The sequence below is a fragment of the Pituophis catenifer genome, unplaced genomic scaffold (genome assembly GCF_029215685.1).
Source record: "Pituophis catenifer annectens isolate HBS135680 unplaced genomic scaffold, rPitCat1.0.hap2 SCAF_7, whole genome shotgun sequence".
NCBI lineage: Eukaryota > Metazoa > Chordata > Lepidosauria > Squamata > Colubridae > Pituophis > Pituophis catenifer.
Genome location: NW_027256887.1, coordinates 75,699,015 through 75,719,233, shown reverse-complemented (window position 1 = coordinate 75,719,233; position 20,219 = coordinate 75,699,015). Strand labels below are relative to the sequence as shown.

Below are 20,219 nucleotides of genomic sequence, written 5' to 3'. Positions count from 1 at the left end.
ACTATTATCTTAAAATGTTCCAAAGGTTTTTTTTTCTTATGTGGAGATTAATATCAAATGGCCTATTATTAGTTTAAATCAGGGGGTCTGCAACCTTAAACACTCAAAGAGCCATTTGGAGCCATTTCCCTCAGAAAACACCAGGAGCCACAAAACCCTTCCCATGCCTATTTCTTGAGCGGCCACAAAACTAGCATATGTAGTTGGATTAATCGTTCTGTTTTCTCCTGAAACTTTTCTTTTCTTGGATTTATCCATGGTTGGCCTACCGGGGGTGGGTGGGTTAAAAGCTCAATTAATTGCATGCTGGGGGGTGTCGCACATTGGCGGTTGTAACACACATTTTGAGTTACAGGAAGCCATAGCAGAGGGGTGAAAGAGCCACAGGTTAATGACCCTTGGCCTAAATGCAGGCTATGAGTTTTTACATTAAACCTCTGTAATTGTTAATGATCAACCAAAAAATATATATGAAGACAAAGCTATAATGCAAGTTTTATTGTTCTACACCAGAGCATAAATCAATAGATGCGTCATAATTCTTTCCTGGGTTCAGAAAGATTTCTGCAAAGTAAATTATACTCGTGAAAACATATGAATGACCCATGCTGGAAAGCACCTGTGTTGTAACTAAATCCTATGCAATTTTATTCAGATGCAAGTTTCTGCTCAATGGGTCTGACTCTTCTTTTAGTGCACCCTGCAACCCTACACACACACTTTATCCTGGGTGATAGATCTGTTTTGAGACTGAAGCCCTGTCACTTATGAATAGAGTTCCCCTTGATCTATGCTTCTCCTTCAATTAGGTTAGTAATCTATAAAGAACTCAGGAAAGCACTTATTCCAAGAACTGGTTTTGATTTGAAAAATCTTTGTGGCTTGCTGTAAGAGATTCTCTTTTCTATATATATTGGTATCAACCGTTCTATGCTGCCCAGTTTGAGAGTCATTTGGAAATTCTTCTCTATAATAAACCAAGATACAGCCCACCTAGCACTTTTCTTGGGATCCCTGCATAGCATATCATTCTTAGCCAGTGAAAAGTTCTTATAGATCACATCTCTTCTAGGCACTGCAAAAGCAATCGTCGAATATCTCTGGCCTGATTCTGTGTCTAAATCAACATATCAGAGACCAAATCTAGGTACTCCATTAAAAAGGTAAAAGGAATTTCTTTTCAAGTCTCACACAAGTTTCAATTGTTTTCTTCTGCCCTGGAATGTAAAGTGTATGCTACACTTAGTGAAGTTACATATTTGTAACTAAAAAAAAAAAAAAAAAATGTGGAAAAAAAGTTTGTTGCAGCGACAGGTCTTTATCAACACTGACATATCATTATCAATAATCTCGTAGGTCGCTCTCCAGTCCATATATCTTTGATTTTAAGTTTTTAAGTTCTCCTTGTAGCTTCTTGGTTCTCTTGTTCCCTCGGCGAACTTCATGCAGAATTGCAAGATCTTGGTCGGGTCCCACGTTCATTACCACCTAGAAAGAAAAACAATTTCAAAGGAAGAAGAGTTTGATTTTGGAAAAGGAATACAGAAAGTTTTGAGTAGATTTTATTGACTGATGGACTGAAAGGACATATATGGCTGCCCATCTCAAGAACAATAATTTTGGGTGGCTCACAAAAACAGCAGTAGAAACGTAACCAGAAAGAATGGAACCATCATCAAAAGATAGTTCCTAGAACACCCCCTCCCCAAAACACTCAGTCATCAACATTTAACAATTAATGGGGTGCAGCCACTCCCTAACTCAGGAGTCTCCAATCTTGGCAACTTTAAGACTTGTGGACTTCAACTTCCAGAATTCTGGGAATTGAAGTCCACAAGTCTTAAAGTTGCCAAGATTGAGTTAGGGCAGGGATCTCCAATGTTTGGGAGAAAGAACCAGATTTTTAAGGCCATCTGGAAGACTAATAGGTAAAGGCTTGTGAGATCTGGGGAGGATGTTGCATAGGGCAGGGGTTGGTACAGAGAAGGCATACTTCCTAGGTCTCACCAGATGACATTTAAGGAAACAGGAGAATGTACCCATCCTATCTAACCTAGTGCAACCTTGGGTAGATATCCTCAGGGAGAAGCCATAAATAACTTGATGCTATACCACATACAGTTTTAAAGATGATAATCAGCACCTTGGACTCCAAACAATAATGGTGTCCAATGTAGCTCACAGCAATTGCATAACACAGACAACTAAAGGGTGTCCAGAGGTGCAAGGTGCAGATGTCTTTTGGCCAGTTGTAAATTTTAGATGGTCTTCAAGGGTAGCCCCACGTAGAAAATATCGTCATAATCCAACCAGGCAATGCCCAGAGCATGTGAGCAAGGCCTCTTGCTCCAGGAATGGTATAATTGGTGCAGAAGATGGAGCTGCACAATGACCAACACCCCCCTTCCCCCACCAGCCATTGCCATCACCTCAAGCAGGAGCCCCAAATCTAGGATAAGTGTGGAATAAGCTCTGTGTGGTAGAGTTCTACCTTGGCAAGAATCAAAGATGGTACCCTCATCAGATTGGGGGGCATAAAAATCAGATCCACTGCATCATGTTATGGTTGTGTCATGGGTTTGTTTCTTCTGATCCAGTACCTCACAACTTAAGACAATGGGTCAGAACCCAAATGGCATTGCCTGGCTGACCAAGGGTAAAATTTATAACTGGTTATCAGCACACTGATGATACAGCACCCCATACTGGGAGGACTAGAACTTTCTTCTTCCTAATCCAGTCTCTCTTTAGCCACCACATCACCTGGCTCTTGGTAAAAACACACTTAACTGAAAATAGATTCTGCTAATTATTGTTTCTGAAGTTTGGAAATTTGCATTATTTCAGAGGAATTGTTATTTTAACCTTTTCTACCTTGAAAAGTTGCTTCTCCACATCCTGCAGCTTTTGTTGGAATTGTTTGATATCGTTTTTAAACCCTTCCACCTCCATGGCCCGCCTTTTTTCCAGTGCCTCGTAGCGCCGGGTCATTAACTGTAGACGCTTTCCCATCTTTTCTGACTGTTGCTACAAATGTGGAAGCAAAACGTTAAGAGTATAGTGTGATCATCAGATATGTGTCAGCAGTTCTCATGGCAAGATAGAGGAAGGAGCTACCATACTTAGTCAAAGTTGCCCTCAAAAGCCATTTACCTTGAACATTTCTTGACCTAAATTTCCTTCCTCCCGAGTCTTAGATAACTCCTCTTCCAATGAAACACACTGTTCTCGATACATGTTTGCTAATTTCCGCTCCTGGGTCAACTGATCTCTTAATCCCTGGAGGCGAGATTAAAAAAAATCCTTATTTGAGCAGCTAGTAGGAAGTGCAGAAATGGTAACATCAATAAATAATTAAGAAAAAACAATGACTGGCAAGAAACTTTTATGACATCATTTCAATGCACCTGTCAGAGTTCCAAGTAACACCCCCCAATGAAAGAAGACTCCGAGGCTTAAGTTTCCTCAAAGTTCCTGTTTATTGAAGATGTCATATTGGCACATCTGGGAAAACCTGAATCTGAAAGTTTCCAGGTTTTCCCCACCCAAGTGAAAGTTGTCCCTGCCCAGCACCCACATGTCCATCACATGGCCCAATCATCCACCATCCAAACTGGAGACGCTTCCCAGTCATCTGACTTCAGGTGCCAGGGCAAGGTGCCCTTGACTCTCTGAGAAAGAAATGTTATTTTGACTACATATCATCCATACTCTATGCCCGTGATGGTGAACCTATGGAACGTGTGCCACAGGTGGCATGTGGAGCCATATCTGTGGGCACGCGAGCATTGCCCTAGCTCAGCTCCAGTGTGCATGCGCATGCCGGCCAGCTGATTTTAGGCATTCTGGCCATTTCTGGCCTCTGGAGGGCCTCTGGGTGGTTGGGAAAGGCAGTTTTCACCCTGGAGCCTGGGGAGGGCGAAAAACAGGCCTTCCGGTCCCACCGGAAGTTGGGAAACAGGCCATTTCCAGCCTCCAGGATGGGGGGGAAGGCCAAGAAAGCCTCTGGAGCCTGGGGAGGACAAAAAATGGGCCTACCGGGCCCACTGTGCCATCACGTGCCAAAAGTGGGGGGAGCACGAGGGGGTCGCATGGGCATGCGCGGGGGGGGAATGCATTGAATTATGGGTGTGGGCACATACGCACACGACCCCCCTGTGCTCCCCCCACTTTTGGCACGCGATGGCAAAAAGGTTAGCCATCACTGCTCTATGCAATGCCCCCTCCCATTTTCCCACAGAAGAAAATGTGGCAGGCCTGAAAGCCCAAATGTAAAAGATGGCTTCTGGGTCTGACAGGACCATGGCATCACAGTATTGAAGTTGTATGGTACAGGTAGTTCTCAGCTTATGACCACAATTGAGCCCAAAATTTCCATTGCTAAACAAGACATTTGTTAAGTGAGTTTTGCCTCATTTTACGACCATTTTTGCCACAGTTGTTAAGTAAATCATTGCAGTTGTTAAGTTAGTAATAAGGCTGTTACCTTAATCTCTCCTCCATATATTTTGTGAATGTTCTGCTCTCCTTGAAAAACACATCTGATAACTTTTGGCTTTCTCTTGAAAACTTCAACCTTCCCACTGGGAGGTGACCTCTTGGTGAAACTTTGCTGATGAGGACTACTTCTCCATTCATCCAATGTAGTGTCCTGCTTCTCTGGGCTAGCAACCCACCAGCTTTGACAACTTTCATAACTCTGATTGACGTGATCCTGGACCGGACTACCATCCTTATAAACCCTGCTCTGCTTGTGTGCACATTTACATTTGTCCATCTTCCTCAGCAGAGTGTCCTTCTCTGCCATCCAGGATTTTTCATTTGCTCGTGCATCAAACTTTATCTGCAGAAAATCTTTGGTACTCTCATATAGCAAATGTTGAGCTTTATGGTATCTGCGGAGAGGCAGGTTACAATAAATTAGTAACTGATTTATTGGCCAATTTATACTTTAACTCCATTACAAGGGTGAATCAGGATGTGGAACAGGAAGCAACAGCTTCAGTATATCGGTGTGTCCTAAGTTTATGGCTGCTGTGTCACCATGTGTATTCTGGATGTGAATCTACATGGATCTGGATCCTAACCCAAATTGGATTAGTCATCTAGGACTCTATTCTGATTTGCAGCTCTCCAGGATTGCTAGACAAAGATTTATCACAGAACCAATATAGTTTTGGTGATTGAATTTGGAACTAATTATCCATGTAACAGCTAGGTTCAATTACAATATGATGGACTCTTTCCTAAGTAATAACATTATCTAGAAGTAATCACTTACAAAACAATCTATCCCACACATACTGTAGCAGAGGTTAAAATCAGAAAGATCATTTTTTTTTTTTTAAACGATATTTTGCCCAGGGCAGAATAAAATGCTTTTACAACACCTAACGTATCATTCCTTTTGGTATGTGATCTCAACTGGTCTTTTGCACCTACTTTTCAGTAATGTCTTTGATCTGTTCCTGATCTCTCTGATGCTGCACCTGAGCTTCTTCGATACGGATGCGTCGATCTTCTAGCAGTGCTTCAGTCTGCTCCTTTGACAGCTTAGTCTGTTCTTCTAGTTGAGCTTGAAGAGACTCCACCTGAATCCACAAAGAAAAAAAAAATCTGAAGAATATGCTATAATGCAAATAAAAGCTTTCCCTTGCAAAACAGCCTCGTTTGCAGATTTTAGCCAGTTTGATGTAGTGAATTAAGGTGTCGGACCAGAACAGGGGTGTCAAACTGGTGGCCCATGGGCTGGATACGTTACGTGCAGGCCACGCCCACCCCAGCTCCGTGAAGGGGAAAAAACTTCATGACACGTGACGCCACGAGTTTGACACCTGGGATGTCAAGAAGAAAGGAAAGTTCTAGTTCTCTCATAGGTGCAGAAGGTGGCTGGGTGATTTGAACTCTCCAAGTCCAACCCACTGTTATTGGAAAGATTATGAAGAGGGAGCATTATGTATTTTTTTTTTTTTAGAAAAGCATCACAGTTGTATTTCCAACCACTGAATGTCAAAGATAAAATGATTACTGAAACTGTCATCTGCCATTAATCACTTGTTCTTTCTTCAGACCATACATTTCCAGAGTTGCTCTCCCTTCTCCCAACTTCATTCCCTTCATCTGTCTCAATATTTGCATAGCCACAATTCTCTGAATGAGAATAAGGGGGAAAATGTAGTTTACAGCAGACAACTCACTCTTGTAATAAAAGATTGCAAACCTGTTAGGTTACATTGTACTAGAGTCCCGCCTGGAAGAGAGGCGGGGGTCCATTCAAAATCCCTTCAATGATTGTAGTAACATTAGAGAATAAAATGTTAAGGTGAACCCTGGCTAACCTGATCAGAGACCCGATTAGTGTATAAGGGCGTGGGAACATACATCTGCATAGCTAAATTTATTATTTATTCAATTTATATCCCGCCCTTCTCCTGCAAAATTCTGATGAAACAGTGACATATTACCAGGAAGAGAACTGTATACAAATGGCTCCTGAGTCATCAATTCTTGTTCCTTTCAGTCAGTCAAAGGAAAAAATCAGAACTCTTGGGGATATTATCTTGTCAGACTTCTCTTGATGGATACCAGATCTGGAAGTTTCCCCAGTGAGCCATTCAAGGCTGCAAATCTCTTAAACTTCCAATTGCAAAACCAAGACAGCATCCCAGCAACGGCTGAGTAATATATAGATAGGTTCTATTAACAGATCTACTACATTCTTATGCCATTTTTCCCCCGCTCACACTTTGTCATGTTCAGTGCATGCTTTTTGAGTGGGAAGAATGGTTGCTAATGGTTCCATTGTGGTGAATGGCTAGTCTAATTTCAGCTTGTTCTGGTTCTCTCCTTGACAACACCGTCTCTAGCGTGACCTCTTTTGCAATCTTTTGTTCAGTAAGGCAGTAAAGTCAAACTAGGTGCCTGAGAAAACGGTCCCTTTTTAATGCTCTTTTGGTAGTCTCTACTACTTTCTTTCTCCCACTTTTCTCAGGGAAGACACACCTGAAATGGAACAGATTAAGGCCCTTAGTACCAGATCTGTCTATAATAGATCCAACTTGTATACCAAGAAATGGTGGATTAGAGGGAAGACTGGCATCCATTACCAAAACCTGGCCAGATGAAAATACCCTTCATTATGTTGTTTAACCGGGGTGTAGTCAAGACTCCAATGCAGGAGGGGCAGAGGTGAAATGCCCGATCCGGTAGCGATGGAGGCGGGTGGTTCGGAGAACTGGTAGCAAAAATCCCTGCGCCCCCCTCCACCATGCCCAGCTGAGCCGCACGATCATCAGAGGCTTTTTTTTTTTAGTTTTAAAAGCATTTTTTCTACAACCTCTTCCGACGAAAAAATGCTTTTAAAAGTAAAAAAAAAAAAAAAAAAAAAAAAGCCTCTGATGATCGCACGGCTCAGCTGGGATCCTCAGAGGCTTTCCAAAGCAATTTTTTCTGCAATCTCTTGGCCGAAGAGGTGGTTAAAAAAAAATGCTTTGAAAAGTCTCTGACGATCCCAGCTGAGTTGCCTGATCAGCAGAGGCTTTTCAAAGCATTAGAAAAAATGCTTTGAAAAGTTTTTTTTTAAAAAAGTTGGCCACGCCCACCCAGTCACATTACCCCCTACCAAGCCATGCCCACTGAACCGGTAGTAACAAATTTTACATTTCACCCCTGAGGAGGGGTGGAATGTCAGTAGTATATCACCATGAAATGTAACCATGTTCATTACCATATACACATTCTTTAACACCTTAGTAGAAGAACCGATCCTGACTTTGATTTGATGAACTGAAACCCAGACCAGCATGGTGATTCTACAGTTTTTCACGTAATCCTACCAATTACCTGTAGTAGAAGTGTTTGGTTGTCTTTTTGGTATCTATTTGCACATTCGGGTTTCTCTCTTCTATTTTTAAAACCTACAAAGAAAATAAGTGACAAGATGTTATCCCATTCATTTTATTTATCTGAAAGGTTTTCTTTGAGGTAATGTTTTAGGCCACAATAGTTAACAGAACGGAACCATGCACTTACTACGAACATTCTTTTTCTATACACGGAAAACCAAGTTGCTCTTTGCCCTTGCTCCAAAAGAAAAAATTAAATGCCTGAATTAGGGGGAAGAACCTCTTTCTTAAAGTTGCAGGGTAAAAGAAGAGAAAAAACCCTGTCAGAATAAAAACTCAGGATAGTTTTTTCCCTATGATAAAAACCATCATCTTCATTTGCTTTAGAGAAATAATTTTTGCAATCATTTCTATTTCTCTTTTCCTACAGTGGAAGGAGGCATCCTGAAAACTGAGATATACTAATGGTGTCCCCCCCCCCAAAAAAGGGGGGGGGAATTGAAAGAACTTCAGGAATGTAGGAAGGCAGATTGTAACAGATTTGCCAATGGCAATTATGGGAACTCTGCTAAGAAAAAAAAAATGCCTGAAGTAGCTACATCCTTTACAGAATGGGTCACAACTCTCTCCAAAGCAGCAAGAGGAATAGGAATATTCCTTATTGGCCAAGCGTGACTGGACACACAAGGAATTTGTCTCCGGTGCATAAGCTCTCAGCCTACATATGAACAACAAGTGATAAATCAAAAGATAACAGTAGGAGTAGTAGGAAAGATGAGAAGGGATAATGGAAATACAGCCCTACCACATGGGTATATCTTTAGGCATAAGACAGTGCTATGGGAATTAAGTGTGTAGCAGAGTGATGGCACGGGGGGGGGGGGGGCGCGGAAAAACTGTGTCTAGTTGTTTTTGCATGCAATGCCCTGTGGCTGCGTCCTAGCCCTGACTGCATTGGTATCAAATAGCTTGCTCTGTTTTACTATTATTTTATGGATTATTATATTACTTTATTATATTATATGGATAGTCTACAGCTAGATTTACAGTCTAAGACTTGTAGAAACTTAATTCTAGTCCTAACCAAGGACCTATGAATTATTAAGGTATAATAATAATATTTATCCCACCCTTTTAATAATATAACTTGAGGCGGCAAACATGCCTAACACTCCTGCCACCTATTTTCCCTACAACAGCCTTCTGAAGTGGGCTGAGTGACTGGTTCAACGTCACCCAGCTGGCTTTTCTTGCCTAAAGAAGACCTAGAACCTATATTGGTTTCCAGGACAGCACCTTCACCATGACACCAAAGTCTCTCTCCAATTCTCTCATTCTAATTCTACATGCTATTGGTAAACCTGAAACGTAGAACAGCCTGCGTATTTCTGGACTCATTGCTTACACCAAAAGTTCTTATTGATGCACCACAAAATTATATAGAGGTAATCCACTGGTGGTTACGCTACTATGGCTGAAATCAAAGTGATTAGCACAAAGAGGGGTAGTCATACGGATAGTACTTCAGATAGCAAAGGAGAAGAACTGCTATTTAGAGTTTGTCTCTTTTTGACTGGTAGTTAGAATTTCCCCTGTTGGTGTTCTGCCTATCTGAGAGATTCCTGAAATAACTGAGAAAAACTTTTAGGTTTTACTTTCTTTAAAGAATCAATGTGACCAATTCACTGAATTAACCATAACAATTGATCAATGGAATAGCTTGCCCGCAGAAGTTGTAGGTGCTTTGTCACTGGAAGTTTTTAAGAAAAGACTGGACAGCCTGTCGGAAATAGTATGGGGTCTCCTGCTTGAGCAGGGGGCTGGACTAGAAGACCTCCAAAGTCCCTTCCAGCTCTATTCTGATTGAAATTAGTTTGAGATTCTTTGGGAAAAGAAGCCCACGTAATTCTGTGCAATGGAACTTAGCAGGAAAATCGCTGGGAGGGCATGTTTTCTCCCTCTATGGCTGTTCCAAATCTTAGCCTTGTCTAGTGAAAAGGAGAAACCCAGTTTTTAGGAAAGGAGAGAGGAGGAAAGATTTCAGCTCAAATCATTTAGGAAAAATTAAAGTACAACTTCCAAATTTACAGGCAGCATCTTGAGAGTTGTAGCAATAAATTCATTGGGTACCGCAAAGGAGAAGGCTAAATATTCAAGTCCAATTAGAGTCAGATCTTTTCCATAAAACCCTATGGTATCTGAATGTTATCTCTAATGTTTACTCAAAGTAATTTTTATTTTTCCACTGACCTATTATTGAAGTGTATTTGTCACATCCTTCCTGGGAATCTCTTTTAGTAGGTGCAGGTAGTTGATCTATAGTGACCTATAATAACCAAAACATTGCTCATTTTTTATTTTATCAAAGTATTTCATATACACATTAGACACAGTAATTATAAGAAATAATAAAATATATAGATAACAATGATCTAGTTTCAACTATTAATGTTATGCTTGTATCTTAATATTTCTTCATACATTTTCCTACCTCTTTTACCAAAATGTGCAAATTAACCTACTTGCTCTAGTTAATTTTCCCCATTAATCACAACTACCCTGTCTTTTATAACTTAATTTTCCAATCGATGTTGATGTGTGAAATAATCTAACATTTACTGCAAGTCCTTCAGATCTCAACTAAGAAGAAGGCATAATCTGGAGCGATAGGTATGTTTATGTTTCCAGCTGATAAAAAGTCTAAAATCACTAGAAGCATACATTTTTATTAATGTATTAATACATTAAACCACTAGGGGGACATCACACAACTTTGCTTTACACTGTTTAATGTCAAGCTATTACCTATGCATTGTTTTCTCTTGCATGCTTTATTTCCTTCATACACCCACTTTTAAAGCTTTCACCAACCAATCTCCAACTTCATATTTCTGTAAAACACCCCATGCCTATTCACTTTAGCATGTCTTTTCTCTAGATCAACAAATATAAACTTTCTTTTTTGAAATTAATTTTTCAATAAATCTATTGAAGAAAAAAAATCTGGTCTCTGCTCACTTCTCTGTCAATAAAATGCTGCATTGCATTTCCCAAACCTTTCAGTCAGCATTCACCAGTTTCCTAGCATATTTAATAACAATAGCACTTAGACTTATATACCTCTTTACAGCCCTTTCTAAGTGATTTACAGAGTCAGCCTATTGTCCCCAACAATCTGGGTCCTCATTTTACCGACCTCAGAAGGATGGAAGGCTTGAGTCAACCTTGAGCCTGGTGAGATTCGAACTGCCAAATTGCAGTCAGCAGAAGTAGCCTGCAGTACTGCACTCTAACCACTCTAACCACTATGCGCCACCATGGCTCATTTAACAAACTGATTTGCTTCTGATTTGTGTCAGCGACTACATATACTTCCAAGCTGGTAATATTATACTGGCTTGCAGCATAATCTCTAGATTAGAGATCCAAGTTTGCTCAGAATACTTGTGGCACAACTGGAATTTAGTTGTACTTGTAACACACATGACAAAACCGAGCAGTGCTGTCTTTACCATGTATAGGTAATGTTGCAAGTAGCACAGCTAAACCATCTCTATCATTAAAAGTCATTCCTATGAAAGCGGACCTATATAATTATTTACTTTTAACAACTTGACTTGAATGATAGATTGACCAACCTTGACTTACAAGGCTTTCTGGAATTGTCACTTGGGAAAGTATTGGGTTTAGGCCTATGAGGCACAAATTCATCAATTTCATTAAAACTTCAATTTATTGATTTACATTAGCTTTTGCCTGAAAATTTATACACGTGATTATGTTTATATCGTGCTCTTTCTCTGAGAACTAAAGGGTACTTTTCATTCCAAAAATATATTGCAGTTCCTTGAATATATTTTGCTGCCTTTAAAAAAAAAGATCTTGTTGCAGCTACATTTTATACCATTATTTAAATCTTTTTAATAAGCCCTAACAATAATGTAAGTAATGTATTATATAAAATAAAACAAATGGGGTAAAAATATCTAGGTTAATTGATGGTCCTTACCTTATTTGGGGGTTCTTGGTGAAAATAGGTAATTTCACCCTCATCTGTTCCTAATAAAGCCAAAAGATGTTGAATCTTCTTTCTGTCATCTAGTTCTCTGTAGATTGAAAATAAAGCAATTTATTTTCTGTCCTCTAAATCCCCGTGCATTGAAAATAATGCAATTTATTTCTGTTCCTAGATGCTGATGTATCCTGCACTTTTTGTTGACTTCAAGGTTCACTTAAATCTCTGAAAACCATTTTTTTTAAATTTTACATACTCTAGAAGTTTTCTTTCTTGTAGAATCTAACCACTTTTAAGTCTTCACGAAAACTTTATGGCAAACTAATGGTCGGAAACACTGTTTTAAATGTAATTTCTCCTCTGCTGAAGATATTATATCTCTCAATGTCTTCTATTTCAGAAAGAACAAATAGAAATTAGAGTAGCATCTTATGACTAAGAATGTGAACTTGAATCTTTAGCCACCAGGAGGCAATGTTGGCAAATCATTTTATAAAATAGAGGCTGCTTAAAATCAGACTCTAAATTATTATTATTAAATTATTATTATGACATAAATTATTATGATGTTTTGGAAGAGGAAGTTCTATTTTAGGACTAAGACATACATATAAGTAGAAATGTACCAGCATAACTCCCGAGACCCGTATCAGTCCAGATATGGTAATTCTAAAATTCCTATCATAGGATTGCAAAAAATAACATCCCAAAACAATGGGAGAAATCCTCTGTGCTTGACTTGCAACAGAGTAAAGTTGATAACTATGAACTGTTCATATGTGAATTGGGGGTGTTGTTTTTTGTTCAAACAGAAAGGCAAGAAAGAATTCTGAGGATCCGATACAATCTCTTGGAAATTATTTTTATGAAATGGATTATCTGGCCCTTTTTTTGGGGGGGGGGGAGATTTTTGATTAATACTCTATTAATTGAACAAAACAGATACCTCTCTTACTCAACTGGATGTATTTATTTTCAACATTTTTATCCAATATTTTAGGTAAGAGAAAAATATACTGCTCAAAAAAATAAAGGGAACACAAGCAGAAGACATCCGAGATCTGAATGAATGAAATAGCCTTATTAAATACTTTGTTCGTTACATACAGTAGTTTATACACTGTTCAAACAACTAAAGGGAACACAAAACTACTGTATGTAATGAACAAAGTATTTAATAAGGCTTTTTCATTCATTCAGATCTCGGATGTCTTCTGTTTGCATTCCCTTTTTTTGAGCAGTGTAGTATATTTGGGATCCCACACTGATATATATACTGTACAGGTAGTCCTCAACTTACCACAATTGAGTCCAAAATATCTGTTGTTAAGTGTTAATTTCATTTGTTAAGTGAGTTTTGCATGATTTTACAGCCTTTCTTGCCCCTGCTGTTAAAGTGAATCGCTGCAGCTGATAAATGAGTTATCCGGTTGTTAAATGAATCTGGCTTCCGCATTGATTTTGCTTCTCAGAAGGTTGCCAAAAGGGATCACATGACCTTGAAACACAGCAACATGAACCAGTTGCGAAGCATCTGAATTTTGATCACGTGATCATGGGGGATGCTGCAAAAATTGTAACTGTTCTGTAGTTCAAATTGTATTCCAGTGAGAAAAGAGAAGATTCATTTGCAGTTTTTCTCAAGAAAACAGCAGAGGAATGAAAGGGTCTGTAAGTTTACTCTCTCACTGACAGTCTGCATCTTTGTCATAGATCCTTTCCCCTAAGAAGCAAGTACCAATTATATTCCAATGTCATAAAATAAAAAGGCAAGGAAGAAGCAAATTGCTCTCATCTGCATTCCATTCACACACATCTTATTTTTTGCCCAAGTGCAAAATTCCAATATATTTCAAATCTATAAATCCCATCAATCTCTTGCCATTTTTCAGTCTTCCAGACCAGGCCACAAACCTGATTTTCAGTCGATCGTTTTCAGCATAAAGGCGCAGCACATGCTCTCTTTCTTGAAAAAGGTACATTTGCACATCACTCAAAGCCTTCTGAAGTTCTGCAATTTCTTCTTCTCGCTGACGCATTTCCCATTGCAACTTGTGCTGTGGAGAGAAAAAAATATTATCAATCCCCTGGCAGAAGAAACAAAAGTAGAATACAAGTTTTCTCAAGACCACGTTCCATCCCACACCCAAGGGAACTTCTTGACAGAACGCTAGCATTTAGCCTGTCAAGAAGGTGCTTAATATCAAGTTCTACAAATTGTAACAAGTGTTTTCTTCATGCTTACCATCTCTTCTGTATGCTGAGAATGGTTTTCAGGACTTCAAACATCAATGGAAGTTCAAGTAGCTATTAAGTGAACTGTCCAGCCCTCTCTTAGCCCTATTACAGGGGTCAGCAACCTGAGGCTCTGGAGCTGCATGTGGCTCTTTCACCCCTCTGCTGCGGCTCCCTGTCACTCAAAATATGCATCCCAACTGCCAATGTGTGACACCGCAATTTATTGAGCTGCCGGCACGCAATTTATTGAGCTTTTCAACCCCCGGTAGGCCAACCATGGATAAATCCAAGAAAAGAAAAGTTTCAGAAGAAAACAGAACGTTTAATTCAACTACATATGCTAGTTTTGTGGCCACTCAAGAAATAGTCAGGCATGGGAAGGGTCTTGTGGTTCCCGGTGTTTTCTTTTCTGTGGGAAACAGGTCCAAATGGCTCTTTGAGTGTTTAAGGTTGCAGACCCCTGCCCTATTACAATCATTACTTTCCTCTACGCTTCTAATGTTTGTCCTATTTTCTAATTTAGTTCCACTTTCTTTTCTCTTAGCATATCGTATCAAACTCTCAAACTATAAATTGGTTGGTTTATTATCTACATTCGGCTTCTTCAATAAAAACACTTTTAAGGAATAGACCAGGGAACAGCTCTACTTAGACCTAGCAGAACTGTGAGCTAGAATAATCGCTATGGTATTGGCTTAGCTTAATCAAAGATCAGTAAATGAATCAAGAGAGGATAAAAGTGCTTTGAATAGGACTACAGAACTGCCGTGGTCCTCGGAACACAACTGCTGTCTCCCATTCTTAAGGAGTATAGTCTACAAATAAAATATATATAAGAGGGAGTCAAGCTATTCTCCAAAGCACCTGAGGGCAGGACAAGAAGCAATGGGTGGAAACTAATCAAGGAGAGAAGCAACTTAGAACTAAGGAGAAATTTTCTAACAATCAGAACAATTAATCAGTGGAACAACATGCTTCCAGAAATTGCGAATGCTCCAACACTGGAAGTTTTTAAGATGATGTTGGATAACTATTTGTCTAAAGTGATGTAGAGTTACCCTTCCCAGCAGGATATGCCAGGAAGGGACTGGGCCATGAAATCTTGCCTCATATTCCTTCCTTACTTGCATGGAGAACCTTGTTCAACTGGCCTCTCACTTTCCTGGGTGCCTCATTTTCTTCCTGGGAAAGTCAGCATCCTAAAGAAAAGCAACACTTCCTTGCACCTCCCAGAATTATCTGTGTTTTCCTTTTTTCCCCAATGTGAGTATAGAGTAATAAAATAGGGAATAATAGAGCAGCAACAATAGCAATAGCACTTAAGACTTATATACCACTTCACAGTGCTTTTACAGCCCTCTCTAAGCAGTTTACAGAGTCAGCCTATTGCCCCCAACAATCTGGGTCCACATTTTACCCACCTCGGAAGGATGGAAGGCTGAGTCAACCTTGAGCCGGTGAGATCTCTCCTCACAGTCACTCATGCCCTTGTCACCTCACGGTTAGATTATTGCAACGTGCTCTACATGGGGCTACCCTTGAAAGGTGTTCGGAGACTACAGTTGGTCCAGAATGCAGCCGCGCGAGCTATCGTGGGTACACCTAGATACACCCACATTACACCAATTCTCCACGAGCTGCACTGGCTCCCTATTAGTCTCCGGGCACAATTCAAGATGTTGGTTATTACCTTTAAAGCTCTACATGGCTCAGGGCCAGGTTATCTTCGAGACCGCCTTCTACCACATAGCTCCCAGCGACCGGTAAGATCCCACAGAGTTGGTCTCCTCTGGGTCCCGTCTGCTAAACAATGCCGGCTGGTGGGCCCATGGGGGAGGGCCTTCTTTGTGGCTGCCCCAGCTCTCTGGAACCAGTTACCTCCTGAGGTCCGGACCGCCCCCACCCTATTGGCCTTCCGAAAAGCGGTGAAGACCTGGCTTTTCCGGCAGGCCTGGGGCCGTTGATCTCGCTGTTGCGATCTTGTGAGATCCAGCCATGAATGATGTGAATGGGTTTTAATGTTTTAATTTTTAAATGTTTTTATAATGGTTTTTTAAATGTATTGTAAGCTGCCCTGAGTTTTCGGAGAAAGGGGGCATATAATTGAACTAATCATCATCATCACCACCACAACTGCTGAACTGCAGCTAGCACTCAGCTAAGTAGCCTGCAGTACTGCACTCTAACCACTGCGGCACCTCAGCTTGGATAACAAAGTTATTAATTACTTAATGTTCCATATTATCTTAGAATTTATTAACACAATGCACATGTGTAAGCATGTGTACACACACACACGCATGCATAGAGCACTTTGAACCTTTTTGATATCACATCTATTGAGAAAAAGCATAATTATGCAATGAAAATTATTCTTTTCATCCTGCTTGTTTTTTAAAGCCACCACCCAAAATTATATATTTTAAAAAGTGAAATATAGTTTTGGTTTAATTTAGGTCAGACTAGAATGCATTCTCCTGTTAAGACTCTGAATGAAAAACAAAGATGGAAGCAGGAGAATGCTGCTTCAGCTCATATTGATTCTTTTAAAAACTAAGGCGGATAAAGATTTCTTTCACTATCAGTGATTTAAAAGAGTTTTAAAAAAAGTATGAGGCTTCAGATAAATATAATGTATGGAACCAAGTTCCAGATAATTCATATTTCTCTTTAATACTTTACAGTGAAAATGCCTTCTATGTAGCTTTGGCAAAAAATTCAAAGCCATAAAAGGACAAAGGAGTAAACCTTGAAGCTTCCTTATGTGGCTTTCCAGATCACTCATCTCTTGGTGGATTAATAACCTGACTAGGTGGCTCAGTGGCTAAGACATTGAGCTTGTCAATCAGAAAGATCGGCAGCTTGGCGGTTTGAATCCCTAGTACAGGTCTCCTGTGTGAGCAGGGGGTTGGACTAGATGACCTACAAGGTCCCTTCCAACTCTGTTACTCACTCTTTTTTTCTTACCTGTTCATCATAAGACGCTTTGTACGTCTCCAACCGTTTGACCAGTCCTTCATGCTCTTCATCGAATTCTGCAATCTTCTTTCGATAGTATTCCAGCAGCTCCCGAGAGGGACGAAGGTAGGCCAGACGTTCATTGATTGAAGGAAGAGGGGTAGAATCATTTTGGTGAGGCGAAGGAGAGAGAGCACCTTTGGAAGCAGCACATGGAGTGCTTGATCTGGAAAAGATAAATAAATACCAAAAGAAGAGTTAACATTACTAAAAGCTTTTAACCCTATACTTGCATGTGATCTTAGACCCATGTGGGACACTGAGCGGAAAGGTATTATAAGGCTGGGAGTGGTCCCTGAAACAGGATTCCTGCCTACAATCCAGATTAGGATTGTTCTGTTAAATAAGGACTTTTGAGAGCATTTATTTTCATTTAATTTTGAAAAGGGTAGAAATTAGGTAAACTATGCACCTTAATGAAAGAATGCAATCTGTTTACTCATTGCTGGTTGCTACAGGCACAGCATAGCTGGCTGGAGAATTCTGGGAGTGGAAGTCCACAAATCTTAAAGTTGCCAAGTTTGGGAACCCCTGGTCTATAGGGACAACCAATACATCGTGACATCTCTTCAACGGGCAAGATTAAACTTTATTGTAATTTGTTTTAATTATATTATTAATAATTTTGTTAATTATATTACATGCAGTTTTAAGCACCCACAGTGATTTGACTTTGAAAAGGGTATCACACCTAAAACAACAAATTCATAAACTCCAACAAAGGCCCAAAATTTCAGCTTTGCCTACTCCTGAGTATGTTGCTTTGGAAACTAAAAATGGGATGCTGGGAGGTCTATGAATCGTGCTTTGCAAGATTCTTATTACTCTTGAGATAAATGAAGAGGAAAACAACAAAAGACATTTGAAATCAGCATCTAATTCTTTGACTTACTTTTTGCAAGGTGTTCTTGGAGAAGTAGCCATGGCGCTCGTTCTCCCCATCTGCAATGCATTTAATATACTGAATTACTGAGCCATAAAACATCTCTCACCATTTGGCCTTTATCCAAAAAGATCAGAAAACAAAAACATTTCTTAGACCTTTTTTCACAATCTGTCCCCCTATGCCATAATAAAGAACTTAACAAGATGACTTATACCAATGGCAGGTGTAATCCAACTCAATAAAAATGGGATAGCTCATGGATTACTGTAGATTCAAAATAAATTAGTCCAATTCAGCTCTGATCTGTAACAGCTCTAAAAACTGGTCATTTAAGTTATCTTAGGTTTATTTGTAACACCTGCTGTAGAACTATGGCTTGGTTCATATAATGCAGCTATGTGGTTTCTTTGGTTTGTCTTAGCATGCTCTATGAAGTATTGTGGTTTGAAAGGCATGGTTTATGGATGAAAGTCTTTTGTGGACAGAATCAATTGTGGCTTACTTGTAGTTAAACAACAATGATTGAAACAATATGGGTATGACACTGATGTTTGTATTATTGCAGCTCTTCCATTAACATTTAACTTTATTAAAATGTTCCGATCATTAAAACAAACAATCCACTGAAATCTTTAATATAATTTAAGAACTTCACTCACGCAAGTGAAGTTCAATTCAAATTTACTATTCAAATTGTATGGAAAAAAATTGTTTGTATTCCAATTAAATTTAGTTCCTCTTTTCAGCTTCCTTAATCCTCCAGTGAACCTCACTTATTCAACACACCTTCCCATAATCCACTTAATGGTTTCTGGCAGATTTATTTAGCCCACTTTTAAATGCAAAATTTCAGGTCTGGAATATATTAAATAAGAATATCTTGGTGCATAAAACCAATTCCTCATCAATACAGCTTTTCAATGAACACAATATGTTCCAAAGATATACTCACAAGAAACTTCATATATTGTAACGTATGGTTTCACTGTGCACATCATTCACCACAAAATTAGACAAACTATACACAAATTCAATTCTACTCAAATTAAACAACCAGAATCTCTCACTAGTCCATGTTAATAACCATATGCATCTATTGTTCTATCTCTGGGCCTCCAAGTCAGCATTTACAAGTTAAGAGTGTTCCCAACATATTCGTTCGTGCTTACGGCATCCAGTTGTCTTATGCTACAATTATGATTTGCATTCCCTTCAGGTTCCTTTTTTAAAGAGTGAGAAACTAATATGCTGCAACCCTAACCATTTAACAATGTGCTTGAAACCCACAGATATCTTGGAGACATCCTTAGAAAATAAAATGGAGGATAATTGAAACCCAGTGCTTTATATATTGGTATATCAGTGTTTGTAGGAAGCAATCCCTACTTCCTGCTATAAGCATAGAGGATGCCTTAGTTTGTTTCTGCATAAAGGGCAAATACATTCTTTGCAAAGTTTAGCCCCACCTCTTGTGCTTTTGAAAATTAAGGGCTGATATTGAACTGGATGGGTCAGAAGACACAAAGCAAGTTATTCCCTATAATCCAGTAGAGTTCACCAGTTCACAAAGATAAAGAGTCCACTTTATATTTAAATCCTATCAAATATGCAGTTTCCTAACCCTTTAAGAATACATACACGTGTCGTCTGCCTAAATAGAGGAAAGCAAAGGGTCCCTAACTATAACCTGCCTAATCATCTTCTCTTCCATTCGAACTACAATGTTAAAGGATTTACTTTTAGGAAAAAAACAAAAAACCCGACAATGGCTATGCTTAGGCATCACTGTAACTTGTATTGAACCATGGTTTCTCAACCTAATTTTTTGGGCTCTTACCACGTACTATACCAGGGGTCCCCAAACTTGGCAGCTTTTAAGACTTGTGGACTTCAACTCCCAGAATCCTCTAGCCAGCAATAGCTCTGGGAGTTGAAGTCCACAAGTCTTAAAGTTGCCAAGTTTGAAGATCTCTGTACTAGACTATAAGCTAATAGTGTGGGAAAGGCTTGGGTCACATGCCAAAGTATGGTTTTCCAATGCATAGTATAAACCAGAGGTCTTCAAACTTGGCAGCTTTAGGACTTGTGGACTTCAACTCCCAGAATCCACAGCTGGCTGGAGAATTCTGGGAGTTGAAGTTCACAAGCCTTAAAGCTGCCAAGTTTGAAGACCCCTAGTATAAACAAAGCTGGGGGGGGGGGTTATATTCAAGATAAG

The 20,219-nt window shown here is 39.5% G+C and overlaps 1 protein-coding gene across 1 annotated transcript; it reads right to left on the bottom strand.

Moving 5' to 3' along the window:
- Positions 1-483: 483 nt before the first annotated feature.
- CCDC77 (coiled-coil domain containing 77) lies at positions 484-18,100 on the bottom strand. Its single transcript, XM_070947901.1, has 12 exons — positions 18,008-18,100; positions 17,555-17,598; positions 17,065-17,281; positions 13,774-13,916; positions 11,854-11,950; positions 10,095-10,170; positions 7,843-7,916; positions 5,443-5,591; positions 4,487-4,895; positions 3,154-3,279; positions 2,875-3,027; positions 484-1,488 (listed from the first exon to the last, which is right to left on the bottom strand). Exons 1-12 carry the CDS (start codon positions 18,098-18,100, stop codon positions 1,342-1,344), a joined length of 1,728 nt encoding a protein of 575 aa, XP_070804002.1. The 3' UTR covers positions 484-1,341.
- Positions 18,101-20,219: the final 2,119 nt, after the last annotated feature.

Bases quoted from the DNA above. Each gene is read 5' to 3' on its own strand.
- CCDC77 (XM_070947901.1), bottom strand. From the start codon at position 18,100: ATGTTTTATGGCTCAGTAATTCAGTATATTAAATGCATTGCAGATGGG. The intron at 7,917-10,094 runs GTCAGTGGAAAA...TTTTCTTTGTAG, and splicing joins CAAATACACTTCAATAATAG to GTTTTAAAAATAGAAGAGAG. The intron at 4,896-5,442 runs GTAGGTGCAAAA...GCCTCTCCGCAG, and splicing joins ATCAAAGACATTACTGAAAA to ATACCATAAAGCTCAACATT.